The 21,407-nt window shown below is 34.2% G+C and overlaps 1 protein-coding gene across 2 annotated transcripts in view; it reads right to left on the reverse strand.

Moving 5' to 3' along the window:
- Positions 1-21,407, reverse strand: part of EPHA6 (EPH receptor A6) — an 853,164-nt gene that overhangs the window by 325,690 nt on the left and 506,067 nt on the right. For both annotated transcript variants that reach the window (XM_059921344.1, XM_059921343.1), the window contains exon 6: positions 5,866-5,990. In XM_059921344.1, the coding sequence (XP_059777327.1) occupies positions 5,866-5,990 (125 nt within the window). The remainder of the gene's footprint in view (positions 1-5,865; positions 5,991-21,407) is intronic.

Below are 21,407 nucleotides of genomic sequence, written 5' to 3' on the forward strand. Positions count from 1 at the left end.
GGGCAAACACCTAAGTGAAGGAAATACAACAGAAGAAAATAAGAAATGTATATTGACAATTTTATAAGGAAGGAGAGAAGGATTTTTTTCTTTTTCAGTTGATGATTTCTACAATAGTTGCTTCATATATTTTTAATCAAATAAAGATGCAGATTTACTGCTTATATATTTTAGGGAAAAAGTAGTATTTATTGAATTATTATCTTGGGGGAAAAACTACCCTGAGAAAGTAGAATAAGAGGGGAGAGAAGGAAGAAAGAGACTTATTCTGCAAAGTTTGTTATTGAGAAGTATGAGACTTTTATAAAAGATACCAATGATTCAACCTCCTATCGAAAGAGACTACTTTAAATCATCCCTGAGCGATGAAAATATTTCCCATAATGAAAAGCTTCCCACAAATCTCTCCACCTTTTTTAAAAACAATACAGTGTTTTCATGACATGAAATTACACATTTTATATAAACCTCGTAGATACTCAATTCTATAATTGGTAGAGTAGGTGAAACTATGGTAAGTTAAACAAATTCAGAATTTTATAATTATTGACCATCTGTACATAAGAAATGTTTCCTTTCTTATGATGACATTTCTTAAGCAAAATCTAAAAATTGCTGACTGGTAAAAAAAGAAAAATTAATGAGAGAATTGTAAGGAAAAGACTTTACCATTCACAGGTCTTTAAATGTTGGATGTAAGAATAATGAACTATTATGGAGGATTCATGTTTGCAAAATGAGCTACCAGTTGGTAATTAGTGGAGCTGTACAATACCCTGATGAGGTAGGTATATTTTATCGCTGCCATTTTATAGATGCAAAATGGGCAGCAGAGAGTAATGAAGGGAACCTAGAAAATCAGCATCAGCAGAAAGCACTGACTTTTCTGAGACATCCAATTGTGATGCAAGTAGGTGTTAACAACCACTTATTGCCTGGGTTATTTTGGTGAAGTTACTTAGGTTTCTTGTACCTTAGTTTCTTCATCTGTAAAATAGGAAGGGTAATAGTACTTATTATAAAGCGTTGCTACTGGAATTGAATTGCTTAATACATAAAAAACACTTTTAAAAGTATCTGGCATATAATTGGCCAACTATCGTTGCCTATGAATTATGAGCTATGTGCCTTTCTGAGTGCTAAGGATATGAACCGTGGACAAAAGAAATCCCTGCCCTCGTGTGCTTACATTCTATTTATTAACAGAGCATTATCTCAGCTGATGGATACCAGTGTGTGTCCTTCTTATGAACAGGTAGAAACAGGAAGTCCTGGGGGCTTTCTTTCTTTTTTTCTTAATTGTTAGGGGTAATTTCACAGTGGTTGGTCAGTTGTTTCAATTTCCTCTGAATGAGTTCTGAACAAAGAGAGGATTTTATTAATTTCTTTAGAATTTGACTGAAAGCAAACAGTGGTGTTAGGCACTGACTTGAGGTTGGGTGACAAAGACAAACAAGAAATGATCTCCTTTATTCAGGGCCTTACAAACTAGTGAGGGAGTCAGATACACACATAAATGACGCTAATCAAGACTGTCTTTGATAAATATAACAAAAGAACAAAGAAGCAAGAGAAAGAAAAGTGCTATGGGCAGAGAAACAAAGGAGAAGAAATATTAAAAATGTGAAAACAAAGGGTAAAGAAAGGAGGTAGGAGCAGAGCTAAGGGAATGGTGTATTTGATGTTCAATGAGAGTTTTGATATTTAGTGACTGCAAGAGTGTCTGCAACATGTCGAAGGTGGAGACTGAGGGGTTGGGGACAGATGATGTCTTACTGACTTATTGAAATAACTTTCTAAGCCCAAGATGGAACCGCTCCCGTCCGGAGTGCCAAGTCAGCAAACCAAAACTTTGATAATTTTGTGTCTCTGTAAAAGCTCTGCTGGATCAAAAACTCAGTATATCCACAGATAGCCAATAAGCACATGAAAAGGTGCTCATCATTGCTAATTATTAGAGAAATGCAAATCAAAACTACAATGAGGCACCACCTCACACCAGTCAGAATGGCCATCATTAAAATGTCTACAAATAACAAATGCTGGAGAGGTTGTGAAAAAACGGAACCCTCCTACACTGTTGGTGGGAATGGAAGTTGGTGCAGCCACTATGGAAATCAGTATGGAGGCGCCTCAGAAAACTAAAAATAGAATTACCATGTGATCCAGCAATCCCATTCCTGGGTATATATCCAGAGAAAACTATAATTCAAAAAGATACATGCACCCCTATGTTCATAGCAGCACTATTCACAATAGCCAAAACATGGAAACAACCTAAATGTCCATTGACAGATGAATGGATAAAGAAGATGTGGTACATATATACAGTGGAATATTACTTAGCCATAAAAAGAACGAAATAATGCCATTTGTAGCAACATGGATGCAACTAGAGATTACCATACAAAGTGAAGTAAGTCAGAAAGAGAAAGACAAATACCATATGATGTCACTTACATATGGAATCTAAACTATGACACAAATGTCATATTTCTGCTCTCTATGAAGCAGAAACAGACTCACAGACATAGAGAACAGATTTGTGGTTGCCAAGTGGGGCTGGTGGGGGAGGGACAGACTGGGAGTTTGGGGTTAGTAGATGCAAACTACTACATATAGAATGGATGGACAACAAGGTCCTACTGTAAAGCACAGGGAACTATATTAAGTGTCCTGGGATAAACCATTACAGAAAACAACACAAAAAAGATTGTATATATATGTATAACTCACTTTGCTGTACAGCAGAATTAACACAACACTGTAAGTCAACTATACTTCAATTAAAAAAAAAACACGCAGTATATCCAGTTACCCAGTCCCCAAACGCCAATCCAGCTCTGGGCTCTATACGTCTTTCCTTGTTCATTCTCACCCTAAACAAGGTTGACTGTGTGGCTCCAGCCAATCAGATATTTTCTCTTTTTCTCTCCCTTGTTCTTTATTCCTTGTGCTATAAAAGCTCCCTGCCTTCCCGCCCATTTGGCACTTCCTTGAAAGGAGACCATCCACTTCATGAAGTGTTATATAAAGTGTGTATCACCTAAATTGTCTTCATGGTTTTTAACAGTTCCCTCATTATGAGGAGGCTCTACTTTGAAGAAAAGCATTGTTAGTAAGTAAATACAAAATATAAACTTTTTTGGTACCATGCGTGACTTTCTTCATTATTTTAAGTGACTTTTCATATTCAAACTATATTCATGTGAGTTTAAAAAAATAAAACACTTTTTGAGTATGAAAAGAGAAAAGTAACCAAGAATTGGGGGAGTATAATTAACTGAATAGAGAATATCTAATTAATTATAACCCACAAGCAATTTATTTTCTTCTCCATAGCCCTCTCATCACACACACACACACACACACACACACACACACACAGAAACAAAAGGCAATCATAGCAGGGTTTTAAATTTTACATATAATTATGATGTGAAGATTATTCCCTGTGGTGATGTATTTTTTAAAATGTGTGTATGTATTTAATTTTAGTATATATAAATTCTTTGAAAGACAGTATAACATATCTATATAACTGTACAAACACAAACATAGTAGCATTTGGAAACAGATAAAAAGGGAAGAGATTATCTTTCTGGACCCTTATTTTACAGATGAGAAAACACGCCTAAGAAAGTTAAAGTCTGAGCCAAACTCAAATTTTTGAACATTTACGCCAGAGCCTTTTTCTAAGCAAAGGTCACTGGTAACAACAGTATGTGTTTGACCTCAGATATTTGTAGACACTTCACATTCTAAGCAGCTTAACTTCTCTCCTGATTTACAGAATAATGCTCCTAACACAATAACTTAATAAAACAGCATGAATTCCTCAGAGAATGGAGGAATATTGATCATTTGTGTATTAATTAAGTTTAGCAATATACTATATCTTTGATTGAAAGGAAATGTAAAGTTTAAATTCCATAAATTAAGGACTGAGGCACCAATATTAAAGACTGAGGAGACTATGGATATCTTAATGAGCCGAGGAGTAAAATTCTCTCATAGCTCTCTGAGCATTGAGGTGCCTTAGTTATTAGTTGGTGTGCCATGAGATCTACCTGGATCACCTTTACCTGTTCCTGCTCCCATCCCCTAGCTTCTATGTGTTTTGCATTTAAAGGCTTGTACCTGCCATCTACTTTAGACACCTAAACTTGGGCAATTGGAGCCACAGTGGAGAACCAGATGAGCCTATGACTTTTTCCTGAAAACCACATGTATATGTCCGTTCTGGCCTGTGGTCACTGACTGCCTGGAGCCTGAGTATGGAAGCTCAGCTTCTTTGTCTCCATACGATGAACTCTGAGACGTAATTTAGACTCCAGAGCTCCCCTGCTCACTCTGAGTTTGATCTGCATCTTCCTTCATAGTCCTGCCTCCCCATTGTCTTACCAGTTCTCCTGGGAGCGCTCTTCATTAATCACTTAAACACAGATTCCCATCTCAGGGTCTGCCTTTGGGCAACTTGATCTAGGACAGCTACCAAAGCTATTGAGGATCTATCCATTCATCCATCCATCCATATTTATCTATGTTTGCTACCTCGCTCTCTCTCTTACCTCCATCTATGTACTTCCACCCCTCATCCCATTCTAACCCAAAAGGGAACACCTAAAACAGCATATTTCCATTCCATATTCTGTACGTTAATATAACCACACAAAAATATACAGAGATGGGGGAATGTTTGTGTTCCCAAAATAGGATCATTTGTACATGTACTGCTTTGTATTTTGCTTTTCTTACTGAACTATATTTAGATTCCTAATAAAGAAATTAGCACTTTTAACTAAGAGTTCTATTGTAGGTTGCCCTAGTTATAAGCTTTATAAAAATAATTCTTGGGAGGAGAAACCGCGTTATAGATATAGATATATAAAAGGTACAGTAAGAATCTGAAGTCATAGTTGGGAAAATTTTTAATGCTGTCAGTCATTTTATGCTTTCTCTGAGAGGTTTGATATTCTAACGTCTTGACTGCCTACACATTACGTATTTATGTATGAGGATATCATAATTTTTATTTAGTTTGTACATAATTCCCATGCTATTGTGCTCTGATTCTATATTGTACTATACAATATGCCAAATATTTCCCTAATGCTCTCTTAAATGATATTTCATACTGACTTCATATACTCTTCACCTTCAGGTCTGTTCATAATTAATCTTTACCATCCACTAGAAGAGTTGATATCTTTATTTCCATTTTATAAATGTGAAGTCTGAGACATAGGGAGATTAATAGACTTTTCCCTGACCACAAGCATAATGAGAGTCAGAGTCAGTACATGAATTAGGAATCCTTGGCTTCCAACTCCATGTTTAATCCATTAGCACTGGATCACTGCCATTTTCTTACAAAATAAACTCCTTCATAACATTATTTATTCTATCATTCAAACGTGGATATTATGTCAATGACCATCTTTCAGAATATTATTAATTTATAAAGTTTTGACTTGATGAATGTGGTTCTCTTTTTATGGAATCAGTATAATTTTTCTTTAATTGGAAATATTGCAAGTTATTTTCATCTTCAAACATACGAAGTAAAAATGACAATAGAATAAGAGTGATTTTCTGCGTATGAAATATACTAGAGTAAGTGAAGGTAGAGATGAACGTCTTGTGTCTTCTACTTTAATCTGACATAAAACAAGACAAATTAATTAAGAAATTATAAGCACAATAGTATATCAGAGAGTATTCAAAGACATAGTAGGTATGAAGTTAGGCTGAAAAAGAATAGGTTTTAAAGTAAAATAATATTGTATAACAACATGTTTAGTATATACATATATGCATATATATGTATATGTAGATTTTTAGGAAGCTCCAAATAAGACCTACTTTCTCATAGTACTTGATCTCGTAGTCCAGTATGGGTCCATTGGAAAAAGCAGGTGCTTGCCATGATATGGCAATGCTATTTTGGGATGCCCAGTCCTTCCTTACCATACCTATCAGGGAAGGTGCTGAAAGGAAAGAAAATAACTGAGAATTAATTGGCAGGAATCATTCTCCATAATCCTTTCTTTAATATTTTGTCTTCTAAGGAAAACACAATTCTTGTTGAAGAGGACATTAGTTATTGATGTCAGAGTAATATGATAGGATCTCCTTTATTCAATCCAAATAAAATATTAAAATATATTTAGAAACATTATTAAGGAACATAGGAAAGACTCAGATAGTCCATGAATAAGGACCAGAACTCATCATCTCTGGTTTTGTTAGAGGACAACAATTTTTCTTAAACTGGCTTTGGTTTTGGGCTACAACTTGAAGTACAATAGACTTGACTTCTATATTTAATCAAATCTAAGTCTGCTATAGAAAATCCTCTGCAATTACAAGATCATTTATAGACTTTCCTTCAAGACTTGGTACTTTATAAAGTCTTAGTACTTTATAGAAGTTTATATCACAAACTTCTTAACTACAGTAAATTTTTGCTTATCAATGTGAGGATTATTTCTTTTGCATGGTTTCTATGACATTTGAATAAAACCGAAATATTTAATTTCTGAAGTTCATTTTCACAATCATGTCTATCTTCTTTTTCTATGTAACATTGTTTTAAAAATCCAATCCTAACCGAAAGTAATCTTGTGTTAAACTTCAAAATTTACCTAGAATGTATATACTGCAGGTTCTTTTATCTAACAAAATACTTCTCATTTTTAAATATTCTAATTACTCATAAAAGGAGTTTTTTACATAGAAATTAAAACTTGCTCTTAAAAAATACAAATTAAATATACTGAGATACCATTTCTCATCTATTAGATTGGCAAAAAATCCAAAAATTTGACACCAGGCTCTGTTGGCTAGGCTATGGGAAAAAGCACTTTAATACATTGTTGGTGTGGTGTAAAGGCAAAATGGCACAATCCTTATAAAGGGAAATTTAACAATTTAAGGCAAATTATATATTCATTTATGCTTTGGCTTTTGGGACTCTATCTGAAAGAAACACTGCAGAAATACAAAGTGACATATTTATAAGACTACTCACTGAGATTTATTTGTAAAGATTGGAAACAATTTAAATGCCCATCAATAAGGGACTGATTGAAAAAACTACGCTACATCCACCAGAGAACTATGAAATTGTAAAAAGGAATTGTGACCATATATAAATACTAGAATGGAGTTATTTCAGGATATATTTTTAAGTGAAGAAAGTGAGATGGAGAAAAATGTATAAAAACAATGTAAGGATAAGCTTAGAATAAAAACGAATAATAATGGTTACCCTTAGAGGGTGGGAGGCAATAGGATGGACACTACAGGGTGAGAAGCAAAGCATCTCTGAATATATCTTCCCCTGAAGATTTACTTTGGAACCCTGTAAATATTTTAAATAATTAAAAAACAAATTAACGTTTAAAAGAGCAATCTCAAAAAATCAGTAGAAAGAAATCTGTGTATTGAGTTGAAAGCATAGCTTTCAAGAGGAACTACTTAAAATGACATTAAAACACAGTAACTTCGGGCTTCCCTGGTGGCACAGTGGTTGAGAATCTGCCTGCTAATGCAGGGAACACAGGTTCGAGCCCTGATCTGGGAAGATCCCACATGCTGCGGCGCAACTAGGCCCATGAGCCACAACTACTGAGCCTGCGCGTCTTGAGCCTGTGCTCCGCAACAAAAGAGGCCGCAATAGTGAGAGGCCCGCGCACCGCGATGAAGAGGGGCCCCCGCTCTCCGCAACTAGAGAAAGCCCTCACAGAAACGAAGCCCCATACAGTCAAAAATAAATAAATAAATAATTTTTTAAAAACCCCACAGTAACTTAACATACATATCAATAGAACATATTTTAAGTACTAAAAAAAAAACTGCAAAAATTATTAAACTGTTTTTAGTAATGATATTGTTAGTGTTACTACTGGTATTGTAACTCTGAATATGTGTGTGTGTGTGTGTGTGTGTGTATTGAGGGCTAAATCAAATGAGTAATTTTGTTGGTGTTATTGAGAACTAGGATTTTTTTCCTATGGGAAAAAGGAGATACAGATGCCAGACCAATGAAGGTAAGTAAATATCCTATACTAGTAAACTCGAATTAGAAGTATCATTATGAACTCATGATATCTTTCCAGTTCATTTTCAAAAATCCATTCAAATGTACCAATTGCAATTGAAAACAGGATTTGAAAAAATTGATTCTCTATGATCAAGATGAAAATTCTTTAAATTTATAAGAAAGACTCAAGTATTAAATGTGGTAATTTACTTCCCAACGTTGCCTTTGTATCTTAAGGATAAACTATTCAGTACTTTCTTAAATTTGTGAGAATGACAAGTTTGGTTCTCCTAAGGAATTAAGTACTTTAGAAAGTATATTTAAAACTCTTTCCAGCTGTTCAGTGACAGCATTATTGCTGGATTAAGATATATTCTTAAAATGAGCGATAATTATAGAAATTTATAAGAAAAAGAAGTTTGTGCCATAAGCTAAAATAGAAATGGGTAATATGGTAAATAAGAAAGTGTTCCGATAATTCACTATTTAAATTGAGTCATATTCACTGCTAATAAATTACCATTAGTAAATTTATCTCTGTTGAAAAATGCATTAATGTTCTTGAATTATAGTATAATAATGTATTAAATGGTGCTTTATGGAAAAATTATAACTTTAAAGTGAATAAAACAAATTAGAAGTTGATTAAAGTATATCAGTTTCTTACAACTTTTGAAAATGTCCTTTTCATGTATACAATCTTATAGTTTATTTTTCAGTTTAATGTACAATATCACAAAGCAATATTACCAGTGTATTACTTTTTGCCTCATAATTATTTGGCACTCAAGGTCAAATGATATAATCCTTGTAAAACTTATAAGAAATTCTGTTAGGCCAGTAGCATTTTAGAATGACTACTGGTTAAAATCTAGGTACTATCTTTTCTATTTCTATTTCTCCAATGGTTAATTAATTGTACAGACACATCACCTAAATTATATGAATCCTCTTCTATACTTTTATAAAAGAGAAATAAAGAATCTATTCCCTAACTACATAGATTCTTCACTTACACATGGACTTCAGGGCCTAAGATCTATGTAAATACTAAAATTTCTTCACTTTTGCACATTCCTTTCATATGTAAACATCCACGTTTTACATAGTTGTTAAATATACTTAATTCTAGATAATTCTATTTTAAACCATATATTCTTATCCCTATTCCATACTTTAATATAGTTTCTATAATTTTAATTCAATGGCTAAAATATTCAATTATGCTGATACTTTATCAAGTCACTCCTCTAATATTGGATATTGAAGTTTCCAATATTGTCCTGTTAGAGTTCTGACATTTTATGCACAAATTTTTGTGCATAAATTTTGATTTTGTTAAATTATTTTATAGAGAAAATTGCTTTATATAATTTGGATTTTGTGTCATACTATTATTACCATATTGCTTTTGAAAAAAGCTGTATCAATATACACTAAGCATGCATTTTAAACACTTAGTGAGTTTGAAAGCAGAGGATGTGGGAAACAATTAATAGGTCAATAAAACCCAAATGCTGCATTTTATATTTTCAGAGAAGAACAACACTATACAGAATTTCATTTTAAAATAAGGTTTCAATGCATGAAACCTAAAGCATTTGTTTTGAATATATTTAATGAATTTGTCTTAATAATTCAAGTTTACATAGCATCTGAATTTGGCATATTGTGACAACACTGTAGCGCCAACTGATATAAAGCAGAAAATACGTTTATTCCTCCACATGAGAAAAACTGATTTTAGGACACAAAAGGGCAACTAATTGATTTTTACTTCTGATTCTAAAAAGTCAGAGAAGGAGAGAAATAGTCAGGGAAGTAATATCTTCTGGAGTTTGTCAGATCAGAGGCCAACTGAAAGACCTGACGACTCAAGCAATATTTCCTGAGTAAGAATTATGTGTTTAGTATAGCCTTCAGCAGAATTGTATTTCTGATACACATCCTTTCTTAAACTTTCAAAAATCTTAGCTTTGACCTTCAAAATAAATGACTGTTGAACAGATTACCACATTCTTGAAAATGGTTTTAATACAAACCTTTTTGATTACTACATTTTCTGAATCTCAAATAGTTTACCAAAAACTATGTAACAAAAATTGAAAATAAAAGCACGAAGTGGAGTTAGTTAGCAAAAGAGATCTTATTCACACTTTGAAAAGCTTTGTTTTCTTATGCTTATGTGGAGATATCTGAAGAAACAGTGAATTGTTCTAGTTAGTTAATTATTTTGCTCCTAGTTAAGAGTTAATCAATTTTTATTAAACGTTTACTTTATACCATGTATGTTATCTTATTTCATTCTCATAAATCTATGGGAAGGAGACTGTCTCCACTTTAAAGATGAAGACACTGAGGTTCAGAGAAGTGAGCAATTGTTTAATGACAAGACGTGAAGGCCAATTTTGACATTAACTCAAAATGTCAAGGTTATTTCTTGAAAATTTAAAATATCAAACACTAATACTACAGTTCAAAATCACACTGTGGATTATCACAAATATGTCTTATTTTGAGCACGTAATAAAGACTTATGCCATGGGTCATGAGATGATGTGTCTTCCTAAAGATCTATCAAATATTGCTAATTCTCAGTCATCTACTAAGCATAGTAGGCATATGAAGGTTTATAAATCGGGACAGCCTGTGTGCATGAGTGTGTGTGTGTTCAGATGAGAAAGAGAGAAACTGGGGGAAGGGGAGAGAGAGTGAGAGCGAGCGAGCGCACACTCTTATGCACATGTGTTCGTGACAATGAAAATCTTAATAGTGAGTGTTAAGTAACAGAATCGTAATATTAGGACAGATCTTACAAGCCATTTAATACATTTCTTTTCAGCAATGCAGAAAACCCTTCAATGTACCGCTGATAGCTGGGTATCCACTTCTTAATTCAGCAGTTGCACTAAAGAGTATACTTCTTCACAAAGCTATCCATTCTATTTTTTTTTTTAACATCTTTATTGGAGTATAATTCCTTTACAATGGTGCGTTAGTTTCCGCTTTATAACAAAGTGAACCAGCTATACATATACATATATTCCCATATCTCCTCCCTCTTGCATCTCCCTTCCACCCTCCCTATCCCACCCCTCTAGATGGTCACAGAGCACAAAGCTGATCTCCCAGTGCTATGCGGCTGCTTCCCAACAGCTATCTATTTTACATTTGGTAGTGTATATATGTCCATGCCACTCTCTCACTTTGTCCCAGCTTGCCCTTCCCCCTCCCCGTGTCCTCAAGTCCATTCTCTACATCTGCGTCTTTATTCCTATCCTGCCCCTAGGTTCTTCAGAACCACTTTTTTTTTTTTTTTTTTTTTAGATTCCATATATATGTGTTAGTATATGGTATTTCTCTTTCTGACTTACTTCACTCTGTATGACAGACTCTAGGTCCATCCACCAATCTACAAATAACTCAATTTCATTTCTTTTTATGGCTAATATTCCATTGTATATATGTGCCACATCTTCTTTATCCATTCATCTGTTGATGGACACTGAGGTCGCTTCCATGTCCTGGCTATTGTAAATAGAGCTGCAGTGAACATTGTGGTACATGACTCTTTTTGAATTATGGTTTGCTCAGGGTATATGCCCAGTAGTGGGATTGCTCAGTCATATGGTAGTTCTATTTTTAGTTTTTTAAGGAACCTCCATACTGTTCTCCATAGTGGCTGTATCAATTTACATTCCCACCAACAGTGCAGGTGGGTTCCCTTTTCTCCACACCCCTTCCAGCATTTATTGTTTGTAGATTTTTGATAAAGGCCATTCTGACTGGTGTGAGGTGATACCTCATTGTAGTTTTGATTTGCATTACTCTAATGATTAGTGATGTTGAGCATCCTTTCATGTGTTTGTTGGCAATCTGTATATCTTCTTTGGAGAAATGTCTATTTAGGTCTTCTGCCCATTTTTGATTGGGTTGTTTGTTTCTTTGATATTGAGCTGCATGAGCTGCTTGTAAACTTTGGGGATTAATCCTTTGTCAGTTACTTCATTTGCAAATATTTTCTCCCATTCTGAGGGTTGTCTTTTCGTCTTGTTTATGGTATCCTTTGCTGTGCAAAAGCTTCTAAGTAGGTCCCATTTGTTTATTTTTGTTTTTATTTCCATTTCTCTAGGAGGTGGGTCAAAAAGCATCTTGCTGTGATTTATGTCATGGAGTGTTCTGCCTATGTTTTCCTCTAAGAGTTTGATAGTGTCTGGCCTTACATTTAGGTCTTTAATCCATTTGGAGTTTATTTTTGTGTACGGTGTTAGGGAGTGTTCTAAATTCATTCTTTGACATGTAGCTGTCCAGTTTTCCCAGCACCACTTATTGAAGAGGCTGTCTTTTCTCCATTGTATATTCTTGCCTCCTTTATCAAAAATAAGGTGACCATATGTGTGTGGGTTTATCTCTGGACTTTCTATCCTGTTCCATTGGTCTATATTTCTCTTTTTGTGCCAGTACCATACTGTCTTGATTACTGTAGCTCTGTAGTATAGTCTGAAATCAGGGAGCCTGATTCCTCCAACTCCATTTTTCTTTCTCAAGATTGCTTTGGCTATTTGGGGTCTTTTGTGTTTTCATACTAATTGTGAAATTTTTTGTTCTAGTTCTGTGAAAAATGCCATTGGTAGTTTGATAGGGATTGCATTGAATCTGTAGATTGCTTTGGGTAGTATAGTCATTTTCACAGTGTTGATTCTTCCAATCCAAGAACATGGTATATCTCTCCATCTGTTTGTATCATCTTTAATTTCTTTCATCAGCGTCTTATAGTTTTCTGCATACAGGTCTTTTGCCTCCTTAGGTAGGTTTATTCCTAGTTATTTTATTCTTTTTGTTGCAGTAGTAAATGGAAGTGTTTCCTTAATTTCTCTTTCAGATTTTTCATTATTAGTGTATAGGAATGCAAGAGATTTCTGTGCATTAATTTTGTATCCTGCTACTTTACCAAATTCATTGATTAGCTCTAGTAGTTTTCCAGTAGCATCTTTAGGATTCTCTATGTATAGTATCATGTCATCTGCAAACAGCGACAGCTTTACTTCTTCTTTTCTGATATGGATTCCTTTTATTACTCTTTCTTCTGTGATTGTTGGGGCTAAAACTTCCCAAACTATGTTGAATAATAGTGGTGAGGGTGGACAGCCTTGTCTTGTTCCTGATCTTAGTGGAAATGGTTTCAGTTTTTCACCATTGAGAACGATGTTGGCTGTGGGTTTGTCATATATGGCCTTCATTATGTTGAGGTAAGTTCCCTCTATGCCTACTTTCTGCAGGGCTTTTATCATAAATGGGTGTTGAATTTTGTTGAAAGCTTTTTCTGCATCTATTGTTAGGATCATATGGTTTTTCTCCTTCAATTTGTTAATATGGTGTATCACATTGATTGATTTGTGTACACTGAAGAATCCTTGCATTCCTGGGATAAACCCCACTTGATCATGGTGTATGATCCTTTTAATGTGCTGTTGGATTCTATTTGCTAGTATTTTGCTGAGGATTTTTGCATCTATGTTCATCAGTGATATTGGCCTGTCGTTTTCTTTCTCTGTGACATCTTTGCCTGGTGTTGGTATCAGAGTGATGGTGGCCTCATAGAATGAGGTTGGGAGTGTTCCTCCCTCTGCTGTATTTTGGAAGAGTTTGAGAAGGATAGGAGTTAGCTCTTCTCTAAATGTTTGATAGAATTCACCTGTGAAGCCATCTGGTCCTGGGCTTTTGTTTGCTGGAAGATTTTTAATCACAGTCTCAATTTCAGTGCTTGTGATTGTTCTGTTTATATTTTCTATTTCTTCCTGGATCAGCCTTGGAAGGTTGTGCTTTTCTAACAACTTGCCCATTTCTTCCAGGTTGTCCATTTTATTGGCATATATTTGCTTGCAGTAATCTCTCATGGTTCTTCATATTTCTGCAGTGTCAGTTGTCACTTCTCCTTTTTCATTTCTAATTCTATTGATCTGAGTCTTCTCCCTTTTTTTTCTTAATGAGTCTGGCTAATGGTTTATCAATTTTCTTATCTTCTCAGAGAACCAGCTTTTAGTTTTATTGATCTTTGCTATTGTTTCCTTCATTTCCTTTTCATTTATTTCTGATCTGATACTTATGATATCTTTCCTTCTGCTAACTTTGGGGTTTTTTTGTTCTTCTTTCTCTAATTGCTTTAGGTGTAAGGTTAGGTTGTTTATTTGAGTTGTTTCTTCTTTCTTGATGTAGGATTCTATTGGTATAAACTTCCTTCTTAGAACTGCTTTAGCTGCATCCCATAGGCTTTGGGTCATCATGTTTCCATTGTCATTTGTGTCTAGGTATTTTTTTATTTCCTCTTTAATTTCTTCAGTGATCTCTTGGTTATTTAGTAGTGTATTGTTTAGCCTCCATGTGGTTGTATTTTTTACAGTTCTTTTCCTGTAATTGATATCTAGTCTCATAGTGGTTGGAAAAGATACTTGATACGATTTCAATTTTCTTAAATTTACCAAGGCTTGATTTGTGACCCAAGATATGATCTATCCTGGAGAACGTTCCATGAGCACTTGAGAAGAAAGTGTATTCTGTTGTTTTTGGATGGAATGTCCTATAAATATTAATTAAGTCCATCTTGTTTAATGTATCATTTAAAGCTTGTGTTCCCTTATTTATTTTCATTTTGAATGATCTGTCCATTGCTGAAAGTGGGGTGTTAAAATCCCCTACTATGATTGTGTTAGTGTCGATTTCCTCTTTTATGGCTGTTAGTATTTGCCTTATGTATTGAGGTGCTCCTATGTTGGGTCCATAAATATTTACAATTGTTATATCTTCTTCTTGGATTGATCCCTTGATCATTATGTAGTGTCCTTCTTTATCTCTTGTAATAGTCTTTATTTTAAAGTCTATTTTGTCTTATATGAGAATTGCTACTCCAGCTTTCTTTTGATTTCCATTTGCCTGGAATATCTTTTTCCATCCCCTCACTTTCAGTCTGTATGTGTCCCTATGTCTGAAGTGGGTCTCTTGTAGACAGCATATAATATGGGTCTTGTTTTTTGTATCCATTCAGCCAGTCTATGTCTTTTGGTTGGAGCATTTAATTCATTTACATTTAAGGTAGTTATCGATATGTATGTTTGTATTACCATTTTCTTAATTATTTTGGGTTTGTTACTGTAGGTCTTTTCCTCCTCTTGTGTTTACTGCCTAGAGAAGTTTCTTTAGCATTTGTTGTAAAGCTGGTTTGGTGGTGCTGAATTCTCTTACCTTTTCTTGTCTTTAAAGGTTTTAATTTCTCCATCAAACCTTAATGAGATCCTTGCTGGGTAGAGTAATCTTGGTTGTAGGTTTTTCCCTTTCATCACTTTAAGTATATCCTGCCACTCCCTTCTGGCCTGCAGAGTGTCCAGTTAAAAATCAGCTGATAACCTTATGGGGATTCCTTTGTGTGTTATTTTTTGTTTTTCCCTTGCTGCTTTTAATATATTTTCTTTGTATTTAATTTTTGATAGTTTGATTAATATGTGTCTTGGTGTGTTTCTCCTTGGATTTATCCTGTATGGGACTTCTCTGTGCTTCCTGGACTTGAATGACTATTTCCTTTCCCATATTAGGGAAGTTTTCAACTATAATCTCTTCAAATATTTTCTCAGTCCCTTTGTTTTTCTCTTCTTCTTCTGGGACCCCTATAATTTGAATGTTGGTGTATTTAATGTTGCCCCAGAGGTCTCTGAGACTGTCCTCAAGTCTTTTCATTCTTTTTTCTTTATTCTGCTCTGTAGTAGTTATTTCCACTATTTTATCTTCCAGGTCACTTGTACTTTCTTCTGCCTCAGTTATTCTGCTATTGATTCCTTCTAGAGAATTTTTAATTTTATTTATTGTATTGTTCATCATTGTTTGCTCTTTAGTTTTTCTAGGTCCTTGTTAAATCTTTCTTCTATTTTTCTCCATTCTATTTCCAAGATTTTGGATCATCTTTAGTATCATTATTCTGAATTCTTTTTCAGGTAGACTGCCTATTTCCTCTTCATTTGTTTGGTCTGGTGGGTTTTTACCTTGCTCCTTCATCTGCTCTGTGTTTCTCTGTCTTCTCATTTTGCTTCACTTACTGTGTTTGGCATCTCCTTTTCACAGGTTCACAGTTTCCGTTGTTTTTGGTGTCTGCCCCCAGTGGCTAAGGTTGGTTCAGTGGGTTGTATAGGCTTCCTGGTGGAGGGGACTGATGCCTGTGTTCTGGTGGATGAGGCTGGATCTTGTCTTCCTGTTGGGCAGGACATGTCCGGTGGTGTTTTTTTGGGGTATCTGTGACCTTATTATGATTTTAGGCAGCCTCTCTGCTAATGGGTGGGGTTGTGTTCCTGTCTTGCTAGTTGTTTGGCATAGGGTGTCCAGCAGTGTAGCTTGATGGTCATTTGAGCGGAGCTGGGTCTTAGCATTGAGATCGAGATCTCTGGGAGAGCTTTTGCCGTTTGATATTACATGGAGCCGGGAGGTCTCTGGTGGACCAATGTCCTGAACTTGGCTCTACCACCTTAGAGTCACAGGCCTGACACCCAGCTGGAGCATGAAGACCCAGTCTGCCACATGGCTCAAAAGAAAAGGAGAAAAAAAGAAATAAATAAAATAAAATAAAATAAAAGTTATTAAAATAAAAAATAAAAAAATTATTAAAAATTAAAAATTAAAAAGTAATAAGAAAAGAAAAAAAAAAAAAAAAGAAGAGAGCAGCCAAAGCAAAAAACAAATCCACCAATGATAACAAGTGCTAAAAACTATACTAAAAAAAAAACAACAACAACAAAAAAATGGACAGACAGAACCCTGGGACAAATGGCAAAAACAAAGCTATACAGACAAAATCACACAAAGAAGCATACATATACACACTCACAAAAAGAGAAAAGGGAAAAAAAGAAAATCTTTTGGGAAGTCTGAGGTCTTCTGCCAGTGTTCAGTAGGTGTTCTGTAGGAGTTGTTCCACATGTAGATGTATTTCTGACGTATTTGTGGGGAGGAAGGTGATATCTATGTCTTACTCTTCCACCATCTTGAATGTCTGTCTCTCCAGCACCTGCTGTATCCTCCTCACATGGCTGAAGGCCCTGTATCTTCCTTCTCCTGCTTAGGGAGGTTGCTTGCCCATTCTCTTTTGAAAATCTTTAACTGATAAAAAGTTCTCATATGGAGTCACTGTTTTCTTCCAATAACTTCCACCTCGTCTTAGTGCTGACCTTTAGTATAAATAGAATTAACTCTTCCACTTTGCTTATCTATCAACCTTTCTTCTTTTTTCTTCTTTCTCTTCTTCCTATCCCTCTTCCTTCCTTTGTTCTTTCTTCATGTCATTTCTTAGTGCTTTTCAGTGTCTCTTTGCTTTATCCTCTCCTTTCTTTTCTTCCCTGTGCTCCTTTCTAGAAAGATGTGTATGTGTGATTTAAAGAAATTATAATCAACATGATGAAATGTGAATTAAGAACAATTATATAATAAATATATAATATAGACCAGAAAGTACAACTCAGAGCAGACTTTTAAGACTATATGATTTTCCCCTTTTCTTTGCTAATGAACCAATGGGTATAACTGCAGAGCAAGAACATGTAATAGTGTTTCTTCTGTGTATGCACAGAAGAAAAACACACTATACTCAATACAGTAATTTTACTTGTGAAATTTTGTAAATGTGATATTTATCATGTGAACTGACATTTTTTGAAACCTGATAACATGCTTCCAAATATTTCTGATCTATATCTTGTTTTGGAAATGTTTATTAGATATACTGTGCTTTAGATAGCATAATATATTCTAATGATATCTGCTCATGATGTGTTTTTTCCTGTAATCAGAGTTTAATGGTAATATATACTGTTATCTACTTTCCCTATGTGGTTAAAACCTGATTATGAGTTTGAGATATACATGTGATACTTACATACAGCAGAATTGGTGCTTTCTTTCTAGTTTCTGTCTCCTTTCTAGATCTGAGAATAACACTGTGATATGTTCAACCATATGACGCCTGTGATAGGATGAATTATGGCCTCCAAATATTTCCACATTGTAATCCCCAGAACCTGTGAATGTTCTTCTCTGGTAAAGGGACTTTGCAGTTTTGATTAAGTTAAGGGTTTTGAGATGAGATTATCCTGGATTATCCAGGTAGGCCCAATATAATCACAAGTATACTCATAAAAGGGAGGTAGGAGGAGACATCTACCCAAGAGAAGGCTGTGAACCAAGGAATGAAGAAGTTGGAAGAGGGAAAGAATGGATCCTTCCTGGAGCCTCCAGCCCTATAAGACTTATTTTGGATTTCTGACATCCAGAACTGTATAATAACAAATATGTGTTGTTTTTGAGACAATAAGTTTGTGGTGATTTGTTACAATAACAATAGGAAACTTAAAACAAACAATTCAACTGATTTATCTTTGAAGACCTTAATTTTGAATACATTTATGAGTCAGTAGAACAAGTGGTAAGTTTTTTAAAAAATATGTTTCTAAAGCAGTGATAAAAAGTCATCTATTTAATTACCTAACTCATTTGATATATTACTTTTAAAAAGCATTCAATTTCTTTCTTTAAAAAACATTTTGGATACTCCGGTCCTACAGATTTTCCTTATTCAATCTACAATGTCAGGGTTCCCTTCTCTACGTTTCTTATTAGAAAAGGGAGAGATTTCCCTCTTTGTGATTGTATTGCCTTAAATTGTAGGTGATACATGACTAATTTTTTTCCCGTTTTTCCTCAGAGTTAATGTTGATCTATTTTTTTAAAATTATTTACCTTTGAATTTCAAGAGTCTTTCCCAAGGAAAAATTAACATTGTGTAACACAAAGCATGCTCAATCTTTCTACTTCTTGCTATGCCAAGATGAAGCTGGCAGGTAGCTTAACAAGATGTTAGTGAAAAATGTGTGGTAATACTTGCAGAGAAGCCTCTCACTACCCACAGTGAAAAATCACTATTAATAATGAGTCAAGATGACACAGCACTATCAGCACGTACATATACAGAGTAAAACCTGAAGCATCATCTTTAAATTGATTTTCAGTATAATCTGTGCCTTTTTAATTTCTATTTTATTAGTCTTATGACTGGCTGATTTAATGTGCTCACTGTTAAGTTTGTCTTTAGGCTGCTGTTTTCAGTGATTAATACCATATACCTCTACTGACTATTACATCATTTCAGAGGCATTTGAGAAACTGTTGATATGACAGATGCTATAAAATGCAGTTTCTTTGACATATAAGGGGGAAAAATGTCCTCAAATTAGACCAGTCTGAGATTCTGTTGACCTTATTATTACCTGTCAAGTTTCAATAAAACGATATATGTTGTGCCAGTATTTTCTAGGAATTTAACATATACTATCCACCAAAATCTCAGAAAGTTGGCATGGCCCTATAGAAAAATCAATAATTTGTCCCTTTTCATCTTAACTTCACACAATCTCCCTATTCATAATATTATATTAAAATAAAAAATACTGGTTTTTAGTAATTCTTCTAGGTAAAAGTACTATTATTTGAACTGTAATATTATACAAATTATATATAAAAATTATATAAATAGATTTAAAATATAATATCCTAGTTATATTTGAATATGGTTTGTAACTTCTGGGCCTCAGTCGCTTCATCAAAAACTCTGAATCATGTTCCAGGTATAGGAAAAAATGAACCAACTTAAATATTATCAAAAAAGAGAAAAAAATTATATTAAAATAACCAGGAAAGTCATCTATAAGTAAATGACTAAAATCATTTTAACATATATTGTGGAAAGGAAGCAGCTAAGTGATAAAGCTTGCAAAAATATAAATTTTAAAATAATGTAATGAATAAAGTTTTACATACAAATTTTATTGCTGTACTTAAAAAAAATTCAGACTCTTAAAAGAAATCCATACAATAGATTTCAATCAAGCTGCTTAAAAAATGATGTAGACATACAGGCATGGGGAAATAAGTATAATATTTAAAGTGACAAAACAACATGCAAAATGACATGCCTGTCATGATTCAAAACATTTTAAAAATAGCAAATGCCCCCGAACTGTATGACTAAATTTTGTGTCTATTTTATAACTAAATTGTGTATCTATCAAGACCATTTTGGAAGATTTGGAATGGATCATGAAGGAGATAATGACCAGTTCCTCTCCAAATCTTAATTCAGCAGCATTAAAAAAGGTCATTCAGTGGTGCACCCACCACGAGGATGACCCTTCTCCTGAGGATGATGAGAACAAAGAAAAACAAAGAGATGATATCCCTGTCTGGGAAGAAGGATTCCTGAAAGTTTCCCAAGGAACACTCTTTGAACTTACTCTGGCTGCAAACTATTTAAACATCAAAGGTTTGCTTGATATTACATGCAAGACTGTTGCCAATATGATCAAGGGGGAAAACTCATGAGGAGATTCTCAAGACCTTCAATATCAAAAGTGACTTTACTGAAGAAGAGGAAGCCCAGGTAGGCAAAGAAAACCAATGGTAAGAAAAGAAGTGGAATGTTGTGCCTGACACTGTAACAGTGAAAGGCTTTTTCCAAATACTATTTGCACTACTCTGTTTATAGTTGTTAATATTAGACAAACAGTAGACAGATGCAACAGCGAATCAACTGTATTTGCAGGATATTGTCCTCATTGAACCTGTTGTTTCAGTACAGATTCCAAACTTCTGGCTGAGTTTCTTCTAGTGTGATCAAAAGTTTCTCTTTTCTTTGCTCTGAAAAAAACTGAACTGTGGGTTCTCTAAAAAAACAAAACAAATATATATATGTGTGTATATATATACACATATATATGTATATATAAAAACTATAATAGCATTAAATTACTAATAGCTGTTTACCATTACCATGCTGGCCTAGGAAAGCTAGATGTTAAAAGAGCAAAACAGACATAAATCTAATCATTGTCTGATAGTTACTGATTTTTAAATTACATTAACTAATTATTACATTATCCATAATTTTTAAAACTGATTTAAAAGGAATATGATTTTATTTCAAAGATCCTAACTAATCTTAGCCTTAGCTCATTATTCTGAAGATTGTTTTCAAAAATATAATTCAAAATTTTAATAAATTTCAAAGAGTTGAACCTAAATATTAATATATTTATAAGCTATGACTATGAAGTGATACATGTGACTTATGGAGGTATCATCAAATTTTAGTTGCCCTGTATTTCCGTCATCCTTGAATTTAAAGGAGGATACAAAATTGCAGAGAAAGCTAGCTGGAAGATGACTGGCTTCAAAAGTATTTTAAATGAAGAAGTTTTATGAAAATTAGTGTCATAAGTGTTATGGATTTGCTTATTAGATGTCTCAAGAAGGAAAAATAAAGACGCTTTTCTAT

This window comes from Balaenoptera ricei, chromosome 4 (genome assembly GCF_028023285.1).
Source record: "Balaenoptera ricei isolate mBalRic1 chromosome 4, mBalRic1.hap2, whole genome shotgun sequence".
Lineage (NCBI taxonomy): Eukaryota > Metazoa > Chordata > Mammalia > Artiodactyla > Balaenopteridae > Balaenoptera > Balaenoptera ricei.